This window comes from Entelurus aequoreus, linkage group LG09 (assembly GCF_033978785.1).
Source record: "Entelurus aequoreus isolate RoL-2023_Sb linkage group LG09, RoL_Eaeq_v1.1, whole genome shotgun sequence".
Lineage (NCBI taxonomy): Eukaryota > Metazoa > Chordata > Actinopteri > Syngnathiformes > Syngnathidae > Entelurus > Entelurus aequoreus.
The window spans coordinates 47,211,940-47,233,033 of record NC_084739.1 but is presented as its reverse complement, the minus strand read 5'-3'; the positions used below and the strand labels follow the sequence as shown (position 1 = coordinate 47,233,033).

The 21,094-nt window shown below is 37.9% G+C and overlaps 1 protein-coding gene across 14 annotated transcripts in view; it reads right to left on the bottom strand.

Annotated features, from left to right (window-relative positions):
* The window catches only part of LOC133657486 (regulating synaptic membrane exocytosis protein 1-like), a 273,490-nt gene that overhangs the window by 28,945 nt on the left and 223,451 nt on the right, over window positions 1–21,094 (bottom strand). For 6 of the 14 annotated variants that reach the window (XM_062058859.1, XM_062058865.1, XM_062058860.1 and 3 more), the window contains 5 exons: window positions 19,230–19,334; window positions 17,339–17,398; window positions 9,763–9,837; window positions 8,413–8,502; window positions 7,356–7,439 (listed from right to left, as the gene is read on the bottom strand). In XM_062058859.1, coding sequence (XP_061914843.1) covers window positions 7,356–7,439; window positions 8,413–8,502; window positions 9,763–9,837; window positions 17,339–17,398; window positions 19,230–19,334 — 414 coding nt within the window. The remainder of the gene's footprint in view (window positions 1–7,355; window positions 7,440–8,412; window positions 8,503–9,762; window positions 9,838–17,338; window positions 17,399–19,229; window positions 19,335–21,094) is intronic. The other 8 variants (XM_062058869.1, XM_062058875.1, XM_062058864.1 and 5 more) reach the window with 7 other exon arrangements.

Genomic DNA, 21,094 nt, shown 5'->3' with positions numbered 1-21,094 from the left:
TTTCACGAGAAATGACAAATTATATAAAATACATTGTGCTTATTTATGGCTTGTACTGGGATACGGGTGTGGAGTCCCCTTACCAAAAGGTCGCAGAAGGAGCCCCTTTAGATGGAAGTGGGCTTTACTGTGGTGCACACACGTACTGTATGGCAGTTGACAATACATCAGCATGCAGGCAAAAATGAAAATAGAAAAATGAATGATAGAAAACTCAAACAATGTCACACACTGAAAGGAAAAAGTCAAAAGGTACACAGGAAGACTTGCTTTTAATTGGCATGCCTGTACTGTTAAAAACACAAAAGGTATGTTTATTGAGGAAACTCTTCATCAATCTCGAGAGTATCTATCTTTGGTTTATGTGTAAAGTGAAACCAAGTACAGGGGTACCTCGACTCAGGATTGCCCTAACTTACTGTAACTGTTTTGAGATAAGACTAATTGTTATGCTTTCAAAGAGGAACTGCACTTTTTTTAAAATGTATTTTGCTTATCTTTCACAATCTTTATGTATGTCAAGAACACAATGCATTATAAATGGGAGCTGCTCTATTCTGCATATAAAGCCCTTGATAAACATCCAAACACCTCCATTAAAGGCCTACTGAAACCCACTACTACCGACCACGCAGTCTGATAGTTTATATATCAATGATGAAATCTTAACATTATAACACATGCCAATACGGCCGGGTTAACTTATAAAGTGACATTTTAAATTTGCCGCTAAACTTCCGGTTCGAAACGCCTCTGAGGATGACGTATGCGCGTGACGTAGCCCGACGAACACGGGTATGCCTTCCACATTGAAGCCGATACGAAAAGGCTCTGTTTTCATTTCATAATTCCACAGTATTCTGGACATCTGTGTTCGTGAATCTGTTTCAATCATGTTCATTGCATTATGGAGAAGGAAGCCAAGCAAGCAAAGAAGAAAGTTGTCGGTGCGAAATGGACGTATTTTTCGAACGTAGTCAGCCACAACAGTACACAGCCGGCGCTTCTTTGTTTACATTCCCGAAAGATGCAGTCAAGATGGAAGAACTCGGATAACAGAGACTCTAACCAGGAGGACTTTTGATTTGGATACACAGACGCCTGTAGAGAACTGGGACAACACAGACTCTTACCAGGATTACTTTGATTTGGATGACAAAGACGCAGACGTGCTACTGTGAGTATGCAGCTTTGGCTTTTTTTTGCGTATGTACGTAACTTTTTTAAAATATATAAGCTTTATGAACCTTGGGTTAGGTGAACGGTCTTTTGGGCTGAGTGATTGTGTGTGTTGATCATGTGTTTGAATTGTATTGGCGTGTTCTATGGAGCTAGGAGCTAGCAGAGGAGCTAGGAGCTAGCATAACACGTACCGTACCGTAAGTGCGCGTCACGTACGTAACTTTTTAAAAATATATAAGCTTTATGAACCTTGGGTTAGGTGAACGGTCTTTTGGGCTGAGTGATTGTGTGTGTTGATCGGGTGTTTGAATTGTATTGGCGTGTTCTATGGAGCTAGGAGCTAGCAGAGGAGCTAGGAGCTAGCATAACAAACACGCAGGTGTTATTATGCAGGATTAATTTGTGGCATATTAAATATAAGCCTGGTTGTGTTGTGGCTAATAGAGTATATATATGTCTTGTGTTTATTTACTGTTGTAGTCATTCCCAGCTGAATATCAGGTACCGTGAGTATGCAGCCTTGGCTGCTAAACATTCGATAACTTGACCGTATGTGCGCGTCACGTACGTAACTTTTTAAAAATATATAAGCTTTATGAACCTTGGGTTAGGTAAACGGTCTTTTGGGCTGAGTGATTGTGTGTGTTGATCAGGTGTTTGAATTGTATTGGCGTGTTCTATGGAGCTAGGAGCTAGCAGAGGAGCTAGGAGCTAGCATAACAAACACGCAGGTGTTTTTATGCAGGATTAATTTGTGGCATATTAAATATAAGCCTGGTTGTGTTGTGGCTAATAGAGTATATATATGTCTTGTGTTTATTTACTGTTGTAGTCATTCCCAGCTGAATATCAGGTCACCCCCGGCTCTCACAGCATCTTCCCTATCTGAATAGCTTCAACTCCCCACTAGTCCTTCACTTGCACTTTACTCATCCACAAATCTTTCATCCTCGCTCAAATTAATGGGGAAATTGTCGCTTTCTCGGTCCGAATCTCTCTCACTTCATGCGGCCATCATTGTAAACAATAGGGAACTTTGCGTATATGTTCAACTGACTACGTCACGCTACTTCCGGTAGGTGCAAGCCTTTTTTTTTATCAGATACCAAAAGTTGCAATCTTTATCGTCGTTGTTCTATACTAAATCCTTTCAGCAAAAATATGGCAATATCGCGAAATGATCAAGTATGACACATAGAATAGATCTGCTATCCCCGTTTAAATAAAAAAAATTCATTTCAGTAGGCCTTTAAGGTTGTATATGTTTGATGTAAGTATATATGTAATGTAGTAACGGCCACATTTATAATAACATTTAATATTTACGTGTTTGATCATTTCAAGCATATGCTTTTCCCCCCACTACATCACTGATTATTGCTCACTGCAGACTTAGAGCCAACAAACATAATAAAACATGACTTACTGTACGAAGTCTGCTCTCATTAGGATGCAGACTGATAGAATTGTGTTATATACACGTTTTAGATTAAAATAACTAATCATCCTCGCGAAGAAAAGGGTGGTGGAACCAAGCATCTTTTTGTGTCATTCTCGCCATTTAAATTGGCTGTCAAAGTGTACCAACATGTCGGATTACATCCTCGTCCTTCTACTATCAAGGTGAGAGGCACTATATACAGTATGATCTACAATTAATTTTCACGAGCAAAGAAACTGAGGAAGCAGTTTACCACTCGATGATGTATACATGTATAGTGGTAATCACGGCGCCACTATAAATAGTTAATCTGCGTTAGCGCTTATAACAACAATATCAATAATACTTGGTTAATAATCAAGTCACTAAATGTAAATGGAGTATTGTTGACGCTTTTTGGATGTTTTTTTATTATTTGTTTTTATGAGCAGCATAGAGGATCTCCCATTGGCTCCGCTGTAATTTACATTTATTTAGAATGCAATAAAAAAAGAAAATACATCCGTTGTTATGTCTCTCATAATGATTGTGAATGATAGGCAACATTCCACAAAAAGTGCAGTTCCACTTTGAGTTGCAAGCAAAAAATTTGAGTTACAAGCATTCCTGCCATTAGTTGCCGTAGCAAATGTCACAGTGAACCTTGAAAGATCCACCCAAAACATCTGGTCTTACTTGCTAGCATTAGGAAGAAAGTGAGTGTGAAGGACAGTGCTGAGAAGAACTGGATGATCTTAATTGAAATAAAACAAAGAAATAATCCAAAATATAACAAAAAAAAACTGTGTAGTCGACTTGACAAAGCAGTATGAGCGTATCACTGCTAGTCTGCACCATACTAAAGCAGGAAGAGTCTAACGCCAGCGAAAGATGTTAAAAAAATATCTATCCATGAACATATCGAGAAGCTGCTGATGGTGAGAAGCAAGGAGATGCCTTAAAAGTCCACTCCCCAAGATACATACTGCACATTATTATTACATCACTTTAAACTACTGTAGTTGCTAACAGTATATTCTAATGTATTGTTTTATACAACATTTTTATCAAAACATTTTTTTTTAAAGCATGTTACATGTTTTGGGGTCCAGCACCAATTATAAATTAATTTCAACGGGAGACGATTTGAGATACAAACGTTTTGAGTTAAAGGGGACCTATTATGCAAAACCAAATTTTCTTACCTAATGGTACCTGTTTTTGGGATGGGCATGAGTCCTGAAAATGTTAAATCAAACCATGGACACCACAGCAGAGACATTTAAAAAACAATTCATACTTCCTCCAAACGACCCATTTGGAATTTTCCCAATTTTTGACGTTTTTTCCAGTTGTGATGTTATTGCATACTTCCATATACTGTATGGTATAAATATACCCGAAGATCTTCGCACAAGTAGTCCGCCTTTGTGGTCTGAAGTTCTAGTCAATAGGTTCCTTCTTTTTCTCTATCCTCTTGTTGTGGGACAGACTGGCTCATACATGCACATCATGCTAAAATCCTCTGCTGCATTTCTAAAACAAAGTAGCGTAAAGTTGTAACTTATATCTGTCAGTAGAACCGATATGAAGCGCTAAAAACTACAACATGGCTGATGGGGTGAAGACGCAGTCGAAGTGGAGGCACGTCAATAAAACCGCCCACAAAACGGCGCATCCTAAAGAGACCTTCAGAAAGCAGTTTGAAGACAGTCTGTAAAACAAAATATTTGCAAAATTCTGACCATAGAACCACCATTACATGTTATGTAGACCAAAAGGAAGTGTTTTATATGTAAAAAAATCAATAGTATGACCCCTTTAGGAGCTATGTCACAGAACCAATTAAGCTCATAAGTTGAGGTACTCTAGTACTGTGGCATTGTTGCTTTGGATACAAAACATTTGAATAATAGGTGTTATTGGACAGGAAGTGTTAGTGTTGTTAGGTGTTGGTGCAGTTTTCAACGTAGCCTCTCTGTGACCTCGTCATGCATGATGCATGGCTGCTATTTGACATGTGCTGACCGTCCAGTACATGCCTTACCTGCCACTGTCAAAAAAATTCCTGCCAAGTGTCTGACAGTCAGCTGTATCCAAGGTCTGAGGCTGCCTGGAGGATGACGGTTGAGCAAAGAAGATGAACCAAAACAGAAAAAAGATGCATGGAGAGAAGAAAGCAAGATGTAGGACAAAGATGGAGGAAATAGTATCATTTAGGGTTTTATCCTCTACGTGTGGGCTTTAATTTAATTTTTATTCTGTGGGATGTTGTGATGGGTGTTATGAGGGATATGGAAAGAGGGAGTCACTCTTCATCCCTAAATGTGTGTGTTTGTGCAGAACCTCAGAACAAAATATTGTGTGCAGCATGGAATTAAAGGCGTCACAGACTAAAGAAAGGTAAGAATGACACACACACACACACACACATCCACACTTGGCATACGGAGAGTTCTAAGCCAATGCTGAGCACTCGGTCTTGAAACACGGGCACACAGAAGCTGCATATGCAATTCCAATAACAAAAATGAAACAATTTGTCACTGCAAGAAGCAACACTGCAGACTCTCACATCAGAAGCAGTCCAAAGTACCACAAGTTAAGAATGAGCACAGGCCAAAGCTTATTAAGGGGGAACAATGCAAAACCAACAAGACAAAACGTCAACACTATACTGACAACCAACAACACAAACCATCGCTACAAGTCTTGGCAAAAAGGCCAAAAATAGGCAAGGAAGCAAAACCCTCACACAATGTAAGTGACACACTTCGTAGGACTGTAAGCAATAAAAAAAAAGTTCCACTTGTATGCAGTCACTCTCACTGTGTGAAAGATATTCATAACCACAGAGTACCAGAAACCAAAAGTAAGTTATGAACACAAGACCCAAGAAAAGCATAATTTTGTAAACTGATTCAGTATTTGTTTAGGTATAGAGCAACAGTTTCCCTTTTAGAATGTCCACAATGAGTGACAGCATATTTAAACAAAGGGAACACAAATAAAATGAATTATATTATAAATGTAAAGTTATTTACTTTTTTAATGACTGTTTATCAACTTTAGCACACATTGCGAGTGTATTACTCATAGTACACATTATAAGTTGCAAAAAAAATGAGTGCAACTGCTCAAAAACAAACAAAAATCCATTCAAAGCTTGAATATTAGATCAGATTTAGCTGAAGGCAGCGTTTAACATTTGCACTTGCAGTCAGGAGCCTCAGAAGAGGGGGCAGGGTTGAGTTGAGGGTGAATGATTATTAAAACCCAATGACTGACAGGTGCTTTCGAAAATAATAAATTGTTAGTTTATACGTTTTTGGTGGGGCTCAAGTGTTTTTTCATGGGGCCAGAATGCTTGCAGTCTCCACATTACTAAACTAAATAAATTGTACATAAGCTTTTAAAAATACAAGCAAAAATACAAGTGGAGCAATTAATTCATTGGTTGTGTGTTGTCCAAAAACTCCAATCCAATTTGATCAGGACTTAAAGGGGAACTGCACCTCTTTGGAATGTTGCCTATCATTCACAAACCTTATGTAAAACAAGAACACATATGTTTTTATTTTCTAAATCGTTAAAAACGGCAAGTATGAGGTGGCTAACAATGCAGCTAATGGGAGTACTGTATTCCGCCCTACAAGCCCTCTAAAAAAATATCCAAAAACCACCAATAATACTTCATTTAGATCTTGTGACCTGGATATGCACCAAGTAGTAGCGATATTATTATTATTATAAGCGCTAACGCAGACAAACTCCTCTTAATGGCACCGTGATCACAGAGAGCTAACTCACATTAGCACTTATTGACATACTGAGCTGCTGCATTGCCTCTGAGTTGGTAAAAATTAATTTTAGATTATAACTCATGAAATTGTTGTCATAAACCAAGAAGTTGGTCAACTTTGACATTTAACTTCAACCCAGAGAGGGCTAGAAAGACACAAAAAAACGCTAGTTTGCGACCATATTTTTTTTTTTTTTTTGACCACCAGGTGGATTTTGATTATTTCTTTATCTAAATGGAAAGATATGAACCTCCCATCAGTCAGCATCCAAGTGAGAGCAGACGTTGTACAGTAAGTGCTTGTTTTTTATCATGTCCGTAGTTTGTATATTTTGTTAAGCAATCAGCAATACTGCTACATGATGGTTAGTGTTTCTGGATCTGTTTAGTGTTCAGCTTCGAAAACTTATAACTCATCCTTCTTATATTCCGGCTCAAAAATATAAGGTTCTGGATCATCATTTAACCCAATGTAGTCTTTGATGGCTCTCATGAACTATGTCATGATTTGTAGTGTTGTTGAAAGGAAAAGCGAACATCTCTGAAAGTAATATGCCGCCGTATGCTTAAAAGGATGAAAATAGGTAAATATTACATGTTATTGTGAATGTGCCTGTTACTACATTACATATATACTCACAGCATGTATATAAAACATTGATGGAGGAGGTTTTTGGAGCGCCTTATTTGCAGAATAGAGCGACTTCCATTGGCTCTATTGTTAGCTGACTTTTGCTAACGTTTATTTACGAGTTACAATGCATAAAAAAGGAAAAACATATGTGTGCATGTCTTACATAGGGATTGTGAATAATAGGCAAAGTTCCCCAAAAAAATGCAGTTCCCCTTTAGCACAATTTTTCTGGTAGGTACTCGGTGGCGTCACAGTTAAAGGTCACAAACCAAACTGAGGAGAGTCAAGAGCGACGTCACGGCTCCACAAAAGGGTACCTGTCATCTTCAGGGGAGGCATGTTGGATAAAAATCCTTGGACTGGGAGGACGTCTCCAGGGCAAGGAGTGGGACAATGATCTTCTATTGAGCACAAGGAAAAATAACTTTATGGAATAAAAATGTATCCAACCAACATACCCTGCCTTGTCGGCTATTTTGGAACACATTTCTTCTCAGGGATGATATTCAGATATATTTTTGGATTATATTTATACATTTACCAGAACCACAAGGATATCAATGATCTCAATTTATAATCAAATCAGCCAACCTTGTATTTTATGCTCAGAAAAAGTCAGTATAGTGCTCATGTTGGAATAATGATTAGAAAAAGAAATACAGTATACATTAATTTAATATTTGTAAACTGTGTATCATAATGGATGGCACCCCAAATGTTGTTTTTTAAACTGCAAGCTCTTATTTCCACCACTTGAGGGCGGCATAGACTCTTGTTGGCGGATGTGCTGTGTCGTGCTTCTTGCTGTATTGCCATAAGCTTACATGTATTCTATTTATATCATTGTTTATTTTAAGTCTTGAAAAATTGTATTTATTTATAGTGTACAAGATGGGACATCTATGAAACAACTTAGCTATCATACGAGAAACAAGCAACAGCTATTATTTAGGATAGAAATGCACAAGCAGACAATTGAGACTGGTTATGATATAGGTAGGCAGCTGACAATTGGAATGCTAACAATTACTGGAGGTCCATTATTTGTGTGTACATTAGCACATATAAGGATGGAATGTTTTGCAAAGTGCTAAATTACAGCTTGAGGTGTACATTGAACTTATTGGATCAATAAGGTTTCTGCCAAATTCTAGTAGAAATACAAAGAGCGTGTTGTCTAAAGGCATACAATTTATATATGGGAAGGCAAGGAGAGGTGGTGTACAGCGGCCGCTTGGGGTGTTTCGAGGGTGAAACTAAATATTGCAACAAGTGGGGAGAAGGGCAAGAGAGCAACAATAAAAGCGAGGAGAGGAAGAGGATAAGGGACTATGGCAGCACTACAGGAGGGGTGGTGGACACAGAGCATGGTACCTTTCCAACTCGGGTGAGAGGGCATGATTTTCTGGAGTCAGACAGTTGGTGCTAGCACTCCTAACCCTGTCCAGAGAAGGTTGAAGATCACTAGAAGCATCACAGCACAACATGCCATCCAATGGAGGAAGAGGAGGATGGAGAGGAGAGACAGGGGGTAGAGGTCAACCACAAAGAGAAAAAACAATGGACAAACACAAAACGTACTTGAAAAGAAAGTCTGCTTATGGATTCCAAAAATGCTAAGTCTGGGAACTAAGCCATGCCTGGACACAAGGAAAATAATGTGGATGAATGAATGTAATGTCTCCATGATGTACTGTGAATAATTGTTTGAGATTACATATACCATTCATCTATTAGGTGATTATTTGAAGAGAGTTGTGCTGCATTTGCACTTTTTGATTCTTTGGACCACTATTTGAGCTAATGTAAATACGATATTGTACATCCAAATATTTTCTCGTTTCTGTACAACCTCTCCTGGGTTTACTAAATATAATCAGCATGCGGGAGCGTTTTACTGGCCACAGTGTAAGAAAAGAGGTACAAATTACCAAGACCATGTGGAAACCCAGATCGTAGAGCTTAGCTTTTGACATACAAACACAATGTAGAACTTCTCATCACAACAGATTTTCAAAAAGAACATGCAAACAAAAAATGGAAGCCAGAGATTATGCATAATCTCTCAAAGGAGTATAACGTTTATTACAAAATGACAGCGATCAGCTACTACTACTACCACATACAGCCAGACTCTTCAATGGCTTGAGAATAAATATGAAAGTTTGTCAGTATGCTTCAAACAACGCACTGGAATCATTTAACAAAATGGCCATTCTTTTTTTTTATGGCAAATATGAATAACAGATGTCCCTATTACAGGTACAAGTATGTTTAGACTCTTTGGAGTCTAGTCAAAAACAAGGTTAAATAAAATTGGCTTGAAAATGCTTGTCTCCCTTCTGCAATATTAACTAAAACGTATCTTTAGTCTTTTAAAGACCCCAAAAGTAAAAAAAAAAAAATCACGTAAAAAATCTAGATAGGTGCTTTTTTAAGTGCAGCTCAGGAGAAATCATTTCAACCATTTAAACTATATTAAGTTATTTTTTAATGTATCTGTTCTTTTCCAATTTTTTCAGTTCTAACTTAGATTTGTGAAAGTTATTATTTTAATGTATTTATTGTTTGGAATGTTACTTTTGAATACCGTACTGTATAATTCTTAAATGACTTTGACTTTGGGGTAGTGCAGGCACTGAGTGTTGGAATATAAAAAGGGGACATCTACTGGAATACTTAGGAATATGCTTCGTTTGAAGCATATTGAAGTCCTTTTCTTACCTTTTCATGCTGTGGGTTTTGTTGAATACGAGTGGCATCTTGGTTGGGAGGGTTTTATAGTGCCTAGTTGACATCCTGAATTAAATAAGCATGCATGCCAGAGACACAAGCAGCAAAACGGACGACATTGAGGAACAAGAAGAAAAAATAATTTGGTTGGGTTGACAACAGACAACGAACTTCCACAGGGCAAATGGAGTGGCAAGTCTAGCAGTGATTGTATGCATTGAAGTATTTTGTAATAATACCATCTCTGATGAAAGATAATTCCAACACAAAGAAACTGAGGGCCTGATTTACTAAGATCCAAACACCACGCGGTAAACAGCGTGAGCGATTTATAAAATAACGTGTACTATTAGTGGGTGTGCTGTGTGCGAATTACTAAGACTGCGTGTGCAATTGTAAAGTGGTGTCGACCGCCTTATTTAAATGAGGATTTTGCGTGTACTATAAGGGCGTCACTACGGAGACACTCATTTAACATTCATGTTGTAATCCTATGTTGTTGTTTTGCTATGTTTTCAAACATGCAGAGGACATCTACCACTTTATATTGGCATTTTAGATAGTAGATAGTACTTTATTGATTCCTTCAGGAGAGTTCCCTCAGGAAAATTAAAAAAAAAAAAAAAAAAAAAAAAGTGAATTTACATTGACACCACTTTTTTTTTTCATACCGCTGCAGGTGCATTGCACTTACTCCACTCAATACGCATAACTGTCAACTTCAAGACGTATTTTTTCATATAAAATTATTTTCATATATATTCTGTGTGAAAAAAACGTCATTAAAAAAAAGCTAAACGGCACCAAAACGCACCAATTTAATTTGTTTTAATCAACCCCTTAAGTTCACTAGCAGCTATAAAATTATGTTGCTGAATATACAATGTCTAATATTATTTATTTATGACCATCCAAATATGTTGACACACACACATACGGTGGATTCTGGTCTGTCCATCGTCTGTCTGTGCAATGCGAGTACTGATCCTGCAGCCGTGTGTGAAACTGTCAGTTTGTACGTCCTTCTGACATGTGCTAAATAAAATGTATAATAGTGCTCGCAAAACGCTGATAAGAGTTGTTGTGGGTGTTTTGATGTTGATATTTTGCATATTCATGAAGGCAGGGACTGCTCACTTAACAGACGCAGTCCACTTTGCAGATGTTTAGTAGATCAGCTTTTCATGTGCTATCAAGTTTGCACATGCTTTAGTAGACGCAAAACTTTAGTAAATCAGGCCATGAGTGCACTAAGACAGATTCCATGATTTCAGAGTCCTGGGGCCGTATTTATCAAGCTTCTTAGAATTACTCCTAAGAAGTCTGCTAAGAGTTGACTTAAGAGTAAATAAATTATTCGCTGAAAGCTGCACTTAAAAGTTAGTTATCAAGCGTCTTACTCACACTTTCAGCGCAGTGTAGGACTGAATCTTAAGTGTCACACTCAGAGCTGAATTATGACATTACTATGTGCCGTAAACGGAATTTTAGGTGACATAATTTCTGTGTCCATAGAAATGACCAATCACGGAAGGGAATCCCTTGTCTAAGAATAAAGAAATATCTTAGAAATATTTAAGTGGACAATGGGAGTGTATATTTTGACAATAAACTACAAAATAATACAAAACAAACTAGTCCCCGCCGGCACTCACGCTACCGCTCCCTCTCTTCTCTCGCCCACACACTCACTGACGTCACTCACCTCACGGCCACACACATACGCTACTCTCATAACATTTTCTTTCCAATTCATTAATTAGGCAACTAATTTGAAACTGGTGTGGGTGGCTCTGTATATACTAGCCCACTGCAGCCACATGCAGAAATCAACAAGGAATCGAAAAGTATTAAATCTGTGACAAAAATAATACCCGCTCTGTCTAAACGATACCGTTTGATCAGCTGCTCGTCATCAAACAAATCCAGGACATCGTTCCGCTCCCTGAATGTTCGCGCACGTCTCTCTCGCCTCAGTGCCATCCCCTGCTGGCAACTCCTAACCACTTAAGACACCTCTGAAGGTCTCTTAAATATCGTAGAGAGTAGGAGTGATTCTTAGACTTAAGAAAGTTGATTAAAAAAGCTTTTATTCTTAAGTTTGAGAGTAGGACTAAATTTCGCAAATTCTCAGGACTTAAGTGTAAAATGGCACTCTAAGACGCTTGATAAATACGGCCCCTGGTCACTACAATATGTCCATTCAACATTCAAATCAGTCTAAGCTTGCATATTTCCAATGTATGGGATGATAAATCTAGAAAAGCATCATGCAAGATGCCATTTATCAGCCAATAATCAAAGTTGTTTCGAAGCAATGAAAGCAGGCGGTTTCATTTAGACCAGGGGTCGGCAACCCGCGGCTCCGGAGCCGCATGCGGCTCCTTGACCACTCTGATGCGGCTCAGCTACATACATGCCGACCCCCCCGATTTTCCCAGGAGATTTATGGATCTCAGTGTCTCTCATAGATTACTCCCAGGGAAAAAATAATCCTATTTACACTCTAATTACTAAATAAAGGGCGTGCCCTAATCGTACTGCAGTAATTGTCCTCTATAGCATTTACATATAGTGTGCCAGTCCATCCGCATGTTGTTATTCCTTGCACACACAGGGGACAGCAAAGCATAGTTACTCATCAGCCACACAGCTTACACTGACGGTAGCCATATCAAACAACTTTAACATTGTTACGTTACAAATATGCGCCACACTGTGAACCCACACCAAAAAAGAATGAAAAATACATTTCTGGAGAACATCCCACCGTAACACAACATAAACACAACACAACCATTACCCAGAATCCCATGCAGCCCTAACTCTTCCGGTCTACATTATACACCCCCGCTACCACCAAATCCCCCCACACATCAACCCCCCCCCCCCCTTCCGTGCGTTGGTTGAGCGGAAGAGTTAGGGCTGCATGGGATTCTGGGTATTGGTACCGTCAGTGTAAGATGTGTGGCTGCTGAGGTAGTAGCCTTGCTGTCAATTACGTGAGCAAACTGAAGCTGCATTCTACATGTGGTCGAGCAGGTACACTGTTAGGGCAGACCGCAGAGGGTGCCAATTGCAGTGTCATCACGCTCTGATATTCGGGAGTCTCCCGGGATAAATGAGAGGGTTGGCAAGTATAACATCAAATTTTCACATTAAAGTGCGTGCTGGTGCGTGTGTCGGAGACCCCTGGTTAACATTGCACAAAGCATTTAAGCTTTGTATGCGGTGTTTTTCATTTTAAATTTTAGAATTTTTTTTGTGGCTCCCATTACTTTCTTTAATTTGTGAAACTTGCCAAAATGGCTCTTTGAGTGGTAAAGGTTGCCGACCCCTGATTTAGACGTATGCTTGCACTGTAACATTGTTATTAGTGACACACTGTGTGAGTGTAACTTACCTTTTTTGACTGTGAGAATATTTATGACCACACTGACAGTAAGCATGCTAAAGCATTACCACAAGCAAATGTCTTGGCACTAATTTTGAATTTTGTGTTTTATTAACTTTGCTGCTTCAGTTTTTGTTTGCGATTCAACATTGTCGCAATGAACAGTCAGAAATGTTTTCTTCAATTCCCTAAAAACATGCAAAAGTGTATAAGAACGATCAAACGAGGAAACAGTGTTTCCAACAGGACAGCACACTATCTGTGGTAGTGTGTGTGGTGGGTGGAGGGGTGCTGGGAGTAGATGGCATCATTGTCTACAGTGGTACCCTTAACTTAAGAGTGCCCCAATTTAAGAGTGTTTTGAGATAAGAGCTGTCTCTCTGCTCATTGTTCTGCTTTAGGGTTAAAAGTACACATTTTGGTTACAAGAATCTTCGCCTTTAGTTGACGCAACAAATGCCACAGTGAACTCCGTAAGATCCTCCCTAAACATCTGGGGCCGTACTTATCAAGCTTCTTAGAATTACTCCTAAGAAGTCTGCTAAGAGTTGACTTAAGAGTAAATAAATTCTTCGCTGAAAGCTGCACTTAAAAGTTAGTTATCAAGCGTCTTACTCACACTTTCAGCGAAGTGTAGGACTGAATCTTAAGTGTCACACTCAGAGCTGAATTACGACATTACTATGTGCCGTAAACGGAATTTTAGGTGACGTCATTTCTGTGTCCATAGAAATGACCAATCACGGAAGGGAATCCGTTGTCTAAGAATAAAGAAATATCTTGGAAATATTTAAGTGGACAATGGGAGTGTATATTTTGACAATAAACTACAAAATAATACAAAAAAAACTAGTCCCCGCCGGCACTCACGCTACCGCTCCCTCTCTTCTATCGCCCACACACTCACTGACGTCACTCACCTCACGGCCACACACATACGCTACTGTCATAACATTTTCTTTCCAATTCATTAATTAGGCAACTAATTTGAAACTGGTGTGGGTGGCTTTATATATACTAGCCCACTGCAGACACATGCAGAAATCAACAAGGAATCGAAAAGTATTAAATCTGTGACAAAAATAATATCCGCTCTGTCTAAACGATACCGTTTGATCAGCTGCTCGTCATCAAAAAAAAACAAAAACATTGTTCCGTTCCCTGAACGTTCGCGCACGTCTCTCTCGCCTCAGTGCCATCCCCTGCTGGCAACTCCTAACCACTTAAGACACCTCTGAAGGTATCTTAAATATCGTGGAGAGTAGGAGTGATTCTTAGACTTAAGAACGTTGATAAAAAGCTTTTATTCTTAAGTTTGAGAGTAGGACTAAATTTCGCAAATTCTCAGGACTTAAGTGTAAAATGGCACTCTAAGAAGCTTGATAAGTACGGCCCCAGGTCTTACTTGCTAGTATTAGCTTATAGTGAGAAATCAACAAACTTTTTTTTTCTACTATGGGAAGGAAGAAAGTGAATGTGAAGGACAGTGCTAAGAAGAAGTATATGATATTCATTGAATTAAATAAATAAATCGAAAAATTACCAAGCATGTTGCCAATTTGGCAAAGCAATTGGAGCGTATCACTGCTAGTCTGCACCATACTGAAGCAGAATGAGTCCAACGCCAGCCAATAATTTTAAAATGATATCTAAACGGCGGACATTTATCCATGAAAATATGGAGAAGCTGCCGAGATGGTGTGTTTGACAAAAAAGCAGCTGGAAGGACATACCAAGTCCACTCTCCAAGGTAAATGCTGTACATTATTATTACATTACGTTATAAAACCACTGTAGTTGTTCGTAGTATATTCTATTGAATAATTTTTGTGCAATAATATCTAAAAGTTTCTATTTTTTTTATAGACATGTTACATGTTAAAATTGTGCTGTCTTTGGCAGGGGTGTCAAACGTACGACTAACACCTTTTATCCAGCCCACGAGATGGGTTTGCTAAGAATAAAAATGAGCTGTAATTTTTTAATGAAAGAAACTGCTGTTTTAAATTCGTCTACTGGATGTCGCATTTGAGGGGGCGGAGACGGTGGTGTGTCAACACTTCTGTGTTTGGACACCACGTACTTCCGCTCCTTTTTAGTGATCGTATACAAATTGTGGATTGTTACGTTCATGCCTTGATTCTCAAATGTGTTTTGGGTAATGTAACCTGTGACATATCTACCCAAATAAATACTTTTGATAATCTGTACATTTCGTAATGTACTTATGACTGGGGACACATTTCCTGGGCGCACACAAATATGATGAAATAAAATGTATCCCCTTCTAACTTCATGTGTGATTAATGAAATGAGTCTAAATTCACACATTTTGTTGTAGATGATGCTACATATGTAGAGATTAGAATGAACCACATTATGTTAGTACATCAGTTGAGGAAAATAGTAAATTACATGAATAATATCCTGTAATTTGATATTGATATTACAAACGTATTATTAATTTCATCCTCTGATAGATTAGGCATTAACAACAATGGGAGCACTTTAAAACTTTGCCAGACTCAATTACACCTATTATTATGATTAATATTATCCATCCATCCATCCATTTTCTACCGCTTGTCCCTTTCGGGGCATCACATCATTTAATTATTAAGTATAAATAACGACAAATGAAAACTATTAGCCGCAACATGTGCGTAAGTGTAAAAAATAACAACATTATGATTTGTACAATTTCAGAATGTGCTTGTTCTATTTTCAAACAAAGAAAACAATCTGAAATTGTCTTTATTTTTAAGTTATCGTGCCATGATGTTATTAGTCCGGCCCACTTGGTGATATATTTTCCTCCATGCGGCACATAAGTTAAAACGAGTTTGACACCCCTGGTTTAGGGGATCCGAGCATCAATTAAATTTATTTAAAGTCACTTCAATGGGAGATTGTGATTTGAGATACAAGTGTTTTGAGTTAAGAGCTCCATCACAGAACCATTGAAGATTGTAAGTTGAAGTACTATTGTATTTTGCAAGACTGTCTGCTGTCACATGCTTTCATGTTAGTCTCCAACCAAAGCGTCTAATAAGACCATAAAAAGTCATTACATTTGTTTCTGACTAGCTTTTTTTGTATAAGACAATCTAGACGCATCTAAATACTTGGAAAGTATATCAACAATTACACTATTATTATGACAGACTGTCCCATTATAATATGTTTATGACAAGAGTGATGTGATCAGGTACCCTCAAATCTACTCTATCCATTAAAAAATATATTTGGACCACCACAGATAAATGTTTACACCGTTATTCAGTTGTCCCGCATTTATTGCTGTCAATTGGTTCCGGGTCTGACCATTGTGAATTAATTACTACAAATCATGAATTGAATATTTTCATAGCTAGAGCATACAAAAACTGTGTATCACCTTCTAAACAGGGTTTGTATTTAACATTACTGAAGCCCAAGCCATAGACATGAAAAAACACGTACATAGTCACCTTTACACTCATTTACTCCAATATAGTATTGATAATAATAGAACACAAGACATACTGTACTGACTTTAGCAGCCATGGTTTCCTCTAGTGGCCAATACTATTGTAGAATGGATCTTTTTAGGTCATTTAGCCATTTTTACGCTTGAAAATGATTAATTCACGCCAAGAATACATAGAAAATGCTTGAAAAAAATGAACTTTCTGACTTTGAAGCGTGATGTGGTGATGTTGCATTTGGACTTTAAAAAAAAAAAAAAAAAAAGTATTGTAAAGTGTTTATTATTGCTTTTATAATCTAAAAATATAATAAATGCTGAAGCAGCAAAGTTTCAAAATCTCAGTCACTCACAAACATATGTATGCATCATTGGAATGCTTCTATGGTGGATCTAGTGTATCTCAGGCCACATTGCACTCCTATTATTATTCTTTTAGTTATTTTTGTTGTTCTCTTTTTATACATTTTATGTTACGTGACATAAAGTGCTATCAGTACATCTGTAAATCGTTATGATTCGGTACTAATATTGCATTGGAAAGGACTACGTTTAACAATCTTAGAAGGGATTGTTCCCACTGCTGAATATTTTTCTCAGCTAAATCACAGGGCACCATAATGAAACACTAAGCACTTCTGGGAAAAAAAAATAAGTTCACATCCAGAACAACATTGTAATAAACATGACGTGATTGACCAAGTTACCTGGAGTGGATGCACTCAGCACTTTTGCCTCGCATTGATTGGTGAATCATGATGACTTCACTGTTGTAACCATGGTGATGCATGACACAAGACGAAGTCAACAACAATTCCCCAAAACAGGAGAGCAAAGGGTGAATAGAGTGAATTGGAACGAGAGGATGTTCTGCACAAACACACACAGTCACACAATACAGCTTGACAAACAGCTAATCACTACTCCACCAAACCCTGTTCAAGGTCCAAAGATTTCCACAATGAAAAGAAAACATTTCTGAACAAAAGCAAAAAGAAACAACAAGAATTTAACTCGATTGACAGAATGACGTTTTACCAGCAATTACATCAGATTTTAACACACACACGCACACACATGTGAATTTATTGTCACTTTCCGGAAGTGCATACTATTACTGTAAGCGGTTGGTATGACTTCAAATACATTTTTTTCCATTTGCTTACACACAATTTTACTAACTGTGTGTCTTTTTTCAAAAGCTATACACACTTTTCCAAACACCACATTCAATTTTCTTAGTTCCTAGATTATTTGCAAAATGACACACTTCGGCCAAAACTTTTGCCCATTCATCAAAATAAAGCAAGCATTTGTAAAAATGCAGTTTTATTTTCATCTCACTCACAAAGACTTCAAATGATAAGACACTATTGGAGTGAGTTACCCACAACAGTGATAAATACAAAACACGTTTGGAAAAAAAAAAAAATTACTATAAGAAATCACATGTTTGGGGCATTTTGCCAGACCTTTTTAGCATGTGATGAATGATTGCTTTAACTTGACAAAATATATTGGCAAATCCATAGCAATCATCATTGTTTACTTTGAAGTGGGCCTATACGTAAGGACCTAAAGAGAAAGTAAACATATACTGTAATCTTTTCAAGAACTGCTCAACAATGATGCTGCAAACTGAAAATATGTATTTATACCACAGTCAGGTAAAGTAACATATCACAGTAGTCAACAATGACATGCGGTACAAATTTAAATTTGAGACAAATAACAAGGTTTACATTTTTTTTGGAGATACATAAAAATGACAGCATAGAGTATAGGCTACATGTGCAGACTTAGGCAACAGCAACTCTATGAAAGAAGGTCCTCAAAAGCCTCAGTTACTGATTCTAATCATCACCTACCCGTCTAGCTGGATCAGGCCATAATAGCTCATCCACATCACATGTGCAAGATGGGAAGGTGTGTGTAAAGCATTGTGTCGTAGAATTTCTGACCTTTTGACCTATATTTCTTGTCTTTTAAGAATTTCTGCTCATTTTCAATTCTCTTCTATTTTGTGCCATTGAATGGACCAGTTGTGGGACAAAGGTGAATATGGAGTTATGCCAACCTGTCTACAGAATGTTTAGATTTTCCAAATATGACTAAGAGATACAAGGTTGTTTTGGAACAGACAAACCAAAACAAAACAATCATGACGCAGTAGATAAAAAACAGTGACGCACGAGATAAAAAACAGTGACGCACAAGAGACATATAAAAAATGGCAGAAGACCGGAACTCGACAGTGATTTTGGCTTGTGTGTGTCTTGTTTGCTCTGGAGTACATGTGGTCTGTCTGCACGGCCATCTCAATTCAACCTGCACTTCTGATAATAGGTAAATAAATTTGTTGTACTAAACTACTTTTGTTGCCTGCTTAAGCTTCGGACAATCCACTACAATTGTGTGTAATATTTCACAAAAACTGTAAAGCAGAGTCTATGTCTAATATTAGGCAAATCTGCACAGTGATTTTGCTTACTGTGTGTAGACTTTGTTAACTGTGTGAAAATGTATGTGTAAGCAATTGGAAAAAACTGTAAGTAAAAAGTAAGAAACCCCACACTAAGATAGGAGAGGATGCCATACCTGTCATCCAGATACTCTTTATCCTTGTGGCGACTTCTAGCAGAGTCATAGTAGCGGTTTGGAGAACGAGAACGCACAGAGTGGGAAAGCTCGTCGTCTAGACTCCTGACAAAGGAAGACAAATTCAAAATAAAGACTTTAAGGACTTTTGTCAGGGTCGTGTTCAAGCAGTAAGGCAGACAATTCCAGGCTGGATTCATTTGGCTGAGCTTGTAAAAGCAGAACTGGCAGCACAACAAGTTCTAAAGAAGTCTGCCATTTCATCAGTAGATGGCCTCAGTTTGCTCGCTTCCAGCAACTGTCTTCTGTCTCACTCTGTCATCTACTATAGCTTTTACCTTTCATAAATATTGGACTGGTGTGTACTCTGTGCGCTTGATTGAAACATTTCTGTATAGCAGTATTTTTCCTGATAATAAAGTTCACTTATTCACAGCACAATTTCAAGAGATTGGAATAAACAGAAGCTGACTTGAATGTGTCCATCCATTTGCTACACTATTAGAGATGCTGAAAAAGTCGACTTACATGCAAATCACAATTATTATTTATTCCGATTAAAAATGTATTCATAATTTTTATACATTGATTAAAAAAGAGAATACATTTTTAAAAATATGCTTTTTAGGCAATTTCTGCATTTATTCGCTACATGGTTACAGGGCATCCGTAAAGTATTCACAGCGCTCCACGTTTTCCACATTTTGGTCTGCCTTGTTCCAAAATGGAATAAATTAATCTTTGTCCTCAAAATTGTACAGACAATACCCCATAATGACAAAGTGAAAAGTTTATTTTTTTATCTTTTTTCACATTTATTAAAAACAAAAAAATGTACATAAGTATTCAAAGCATTTGCTCAATACTTTATTGATGCACCTTTTGGCAGCAATTACAGCCTTAAGTATTTTTAAATACGATGCCACAAGCTTGGCACACACACAGTTTTGCCCATTCCTCTACAGCACTTCTTAAGCTCCACCAGATTTGATGAGAAGCATTGGTTTCCATCCAGGATGTCTCTGTACATCGCTGCATTCATCTTTCCCTCTATCATGACGAGTCTCCCAGTTCCTGTCACTGAAAAACATCCCCACAGCATGATGCTTCCACCACCATGCTTCATTATAGTTATGGTGTTGGCCTGATGATGAGCGGTGCCTGGTTGCCTCCAAACATGATGTTTGGCATTAACTCCAGAGAGTTCAATATTTGTCTCATCAGAACAAATAATTGTGTTTTTCATTGTCTGAGAGTTTTTCCAGGTACATTTCGGAAAACTTTTAATTTTATTTATTTATTGTTTTACTAAGGAATGGCTTCTGTTTGGCTATTATACCATACAGGCCTGATTGGTGTATTGCTGCTGAGATGGTTTTCCTTCTGAAAGGTTCTCCTCTCTCCACAGAGGAATGCTGTAGCTCTGACAAAGTGACCATCAGGTTCTTGGTCACCTCCTTGACTAGACTAAGATGAATGCAGCCACGTACAGAAACATCCTGGATGAAACTAATGCTGGATGAAACCACTCAAACTGATGGAGCTTGAGAGGTGCTGCAAAGAGAAATGGGCAAAACTGCCCAAAGATAGGTGTGCCATGCTTGTGGCATCGTATTCATAGACTTGAGGCTGTAATTGCTGCCAAAGGTGCATCAACAAAGTATTGAAAAAATCTGTGAATACTTATGTACATGTGATTTCTTTTAGTTTGTTGTCTTTAATAAATTTGCTAAATTTATTAAATCGTGAATTGCTGTAGGATTCACATTTCTACTGCTTATCCTAAGTAGGGTCACAGGTAAGCTGGAGCTTATCCCAGCTATGGTTCTAGTGTTAGTTTATTTCGAACATGCATACAATTACAG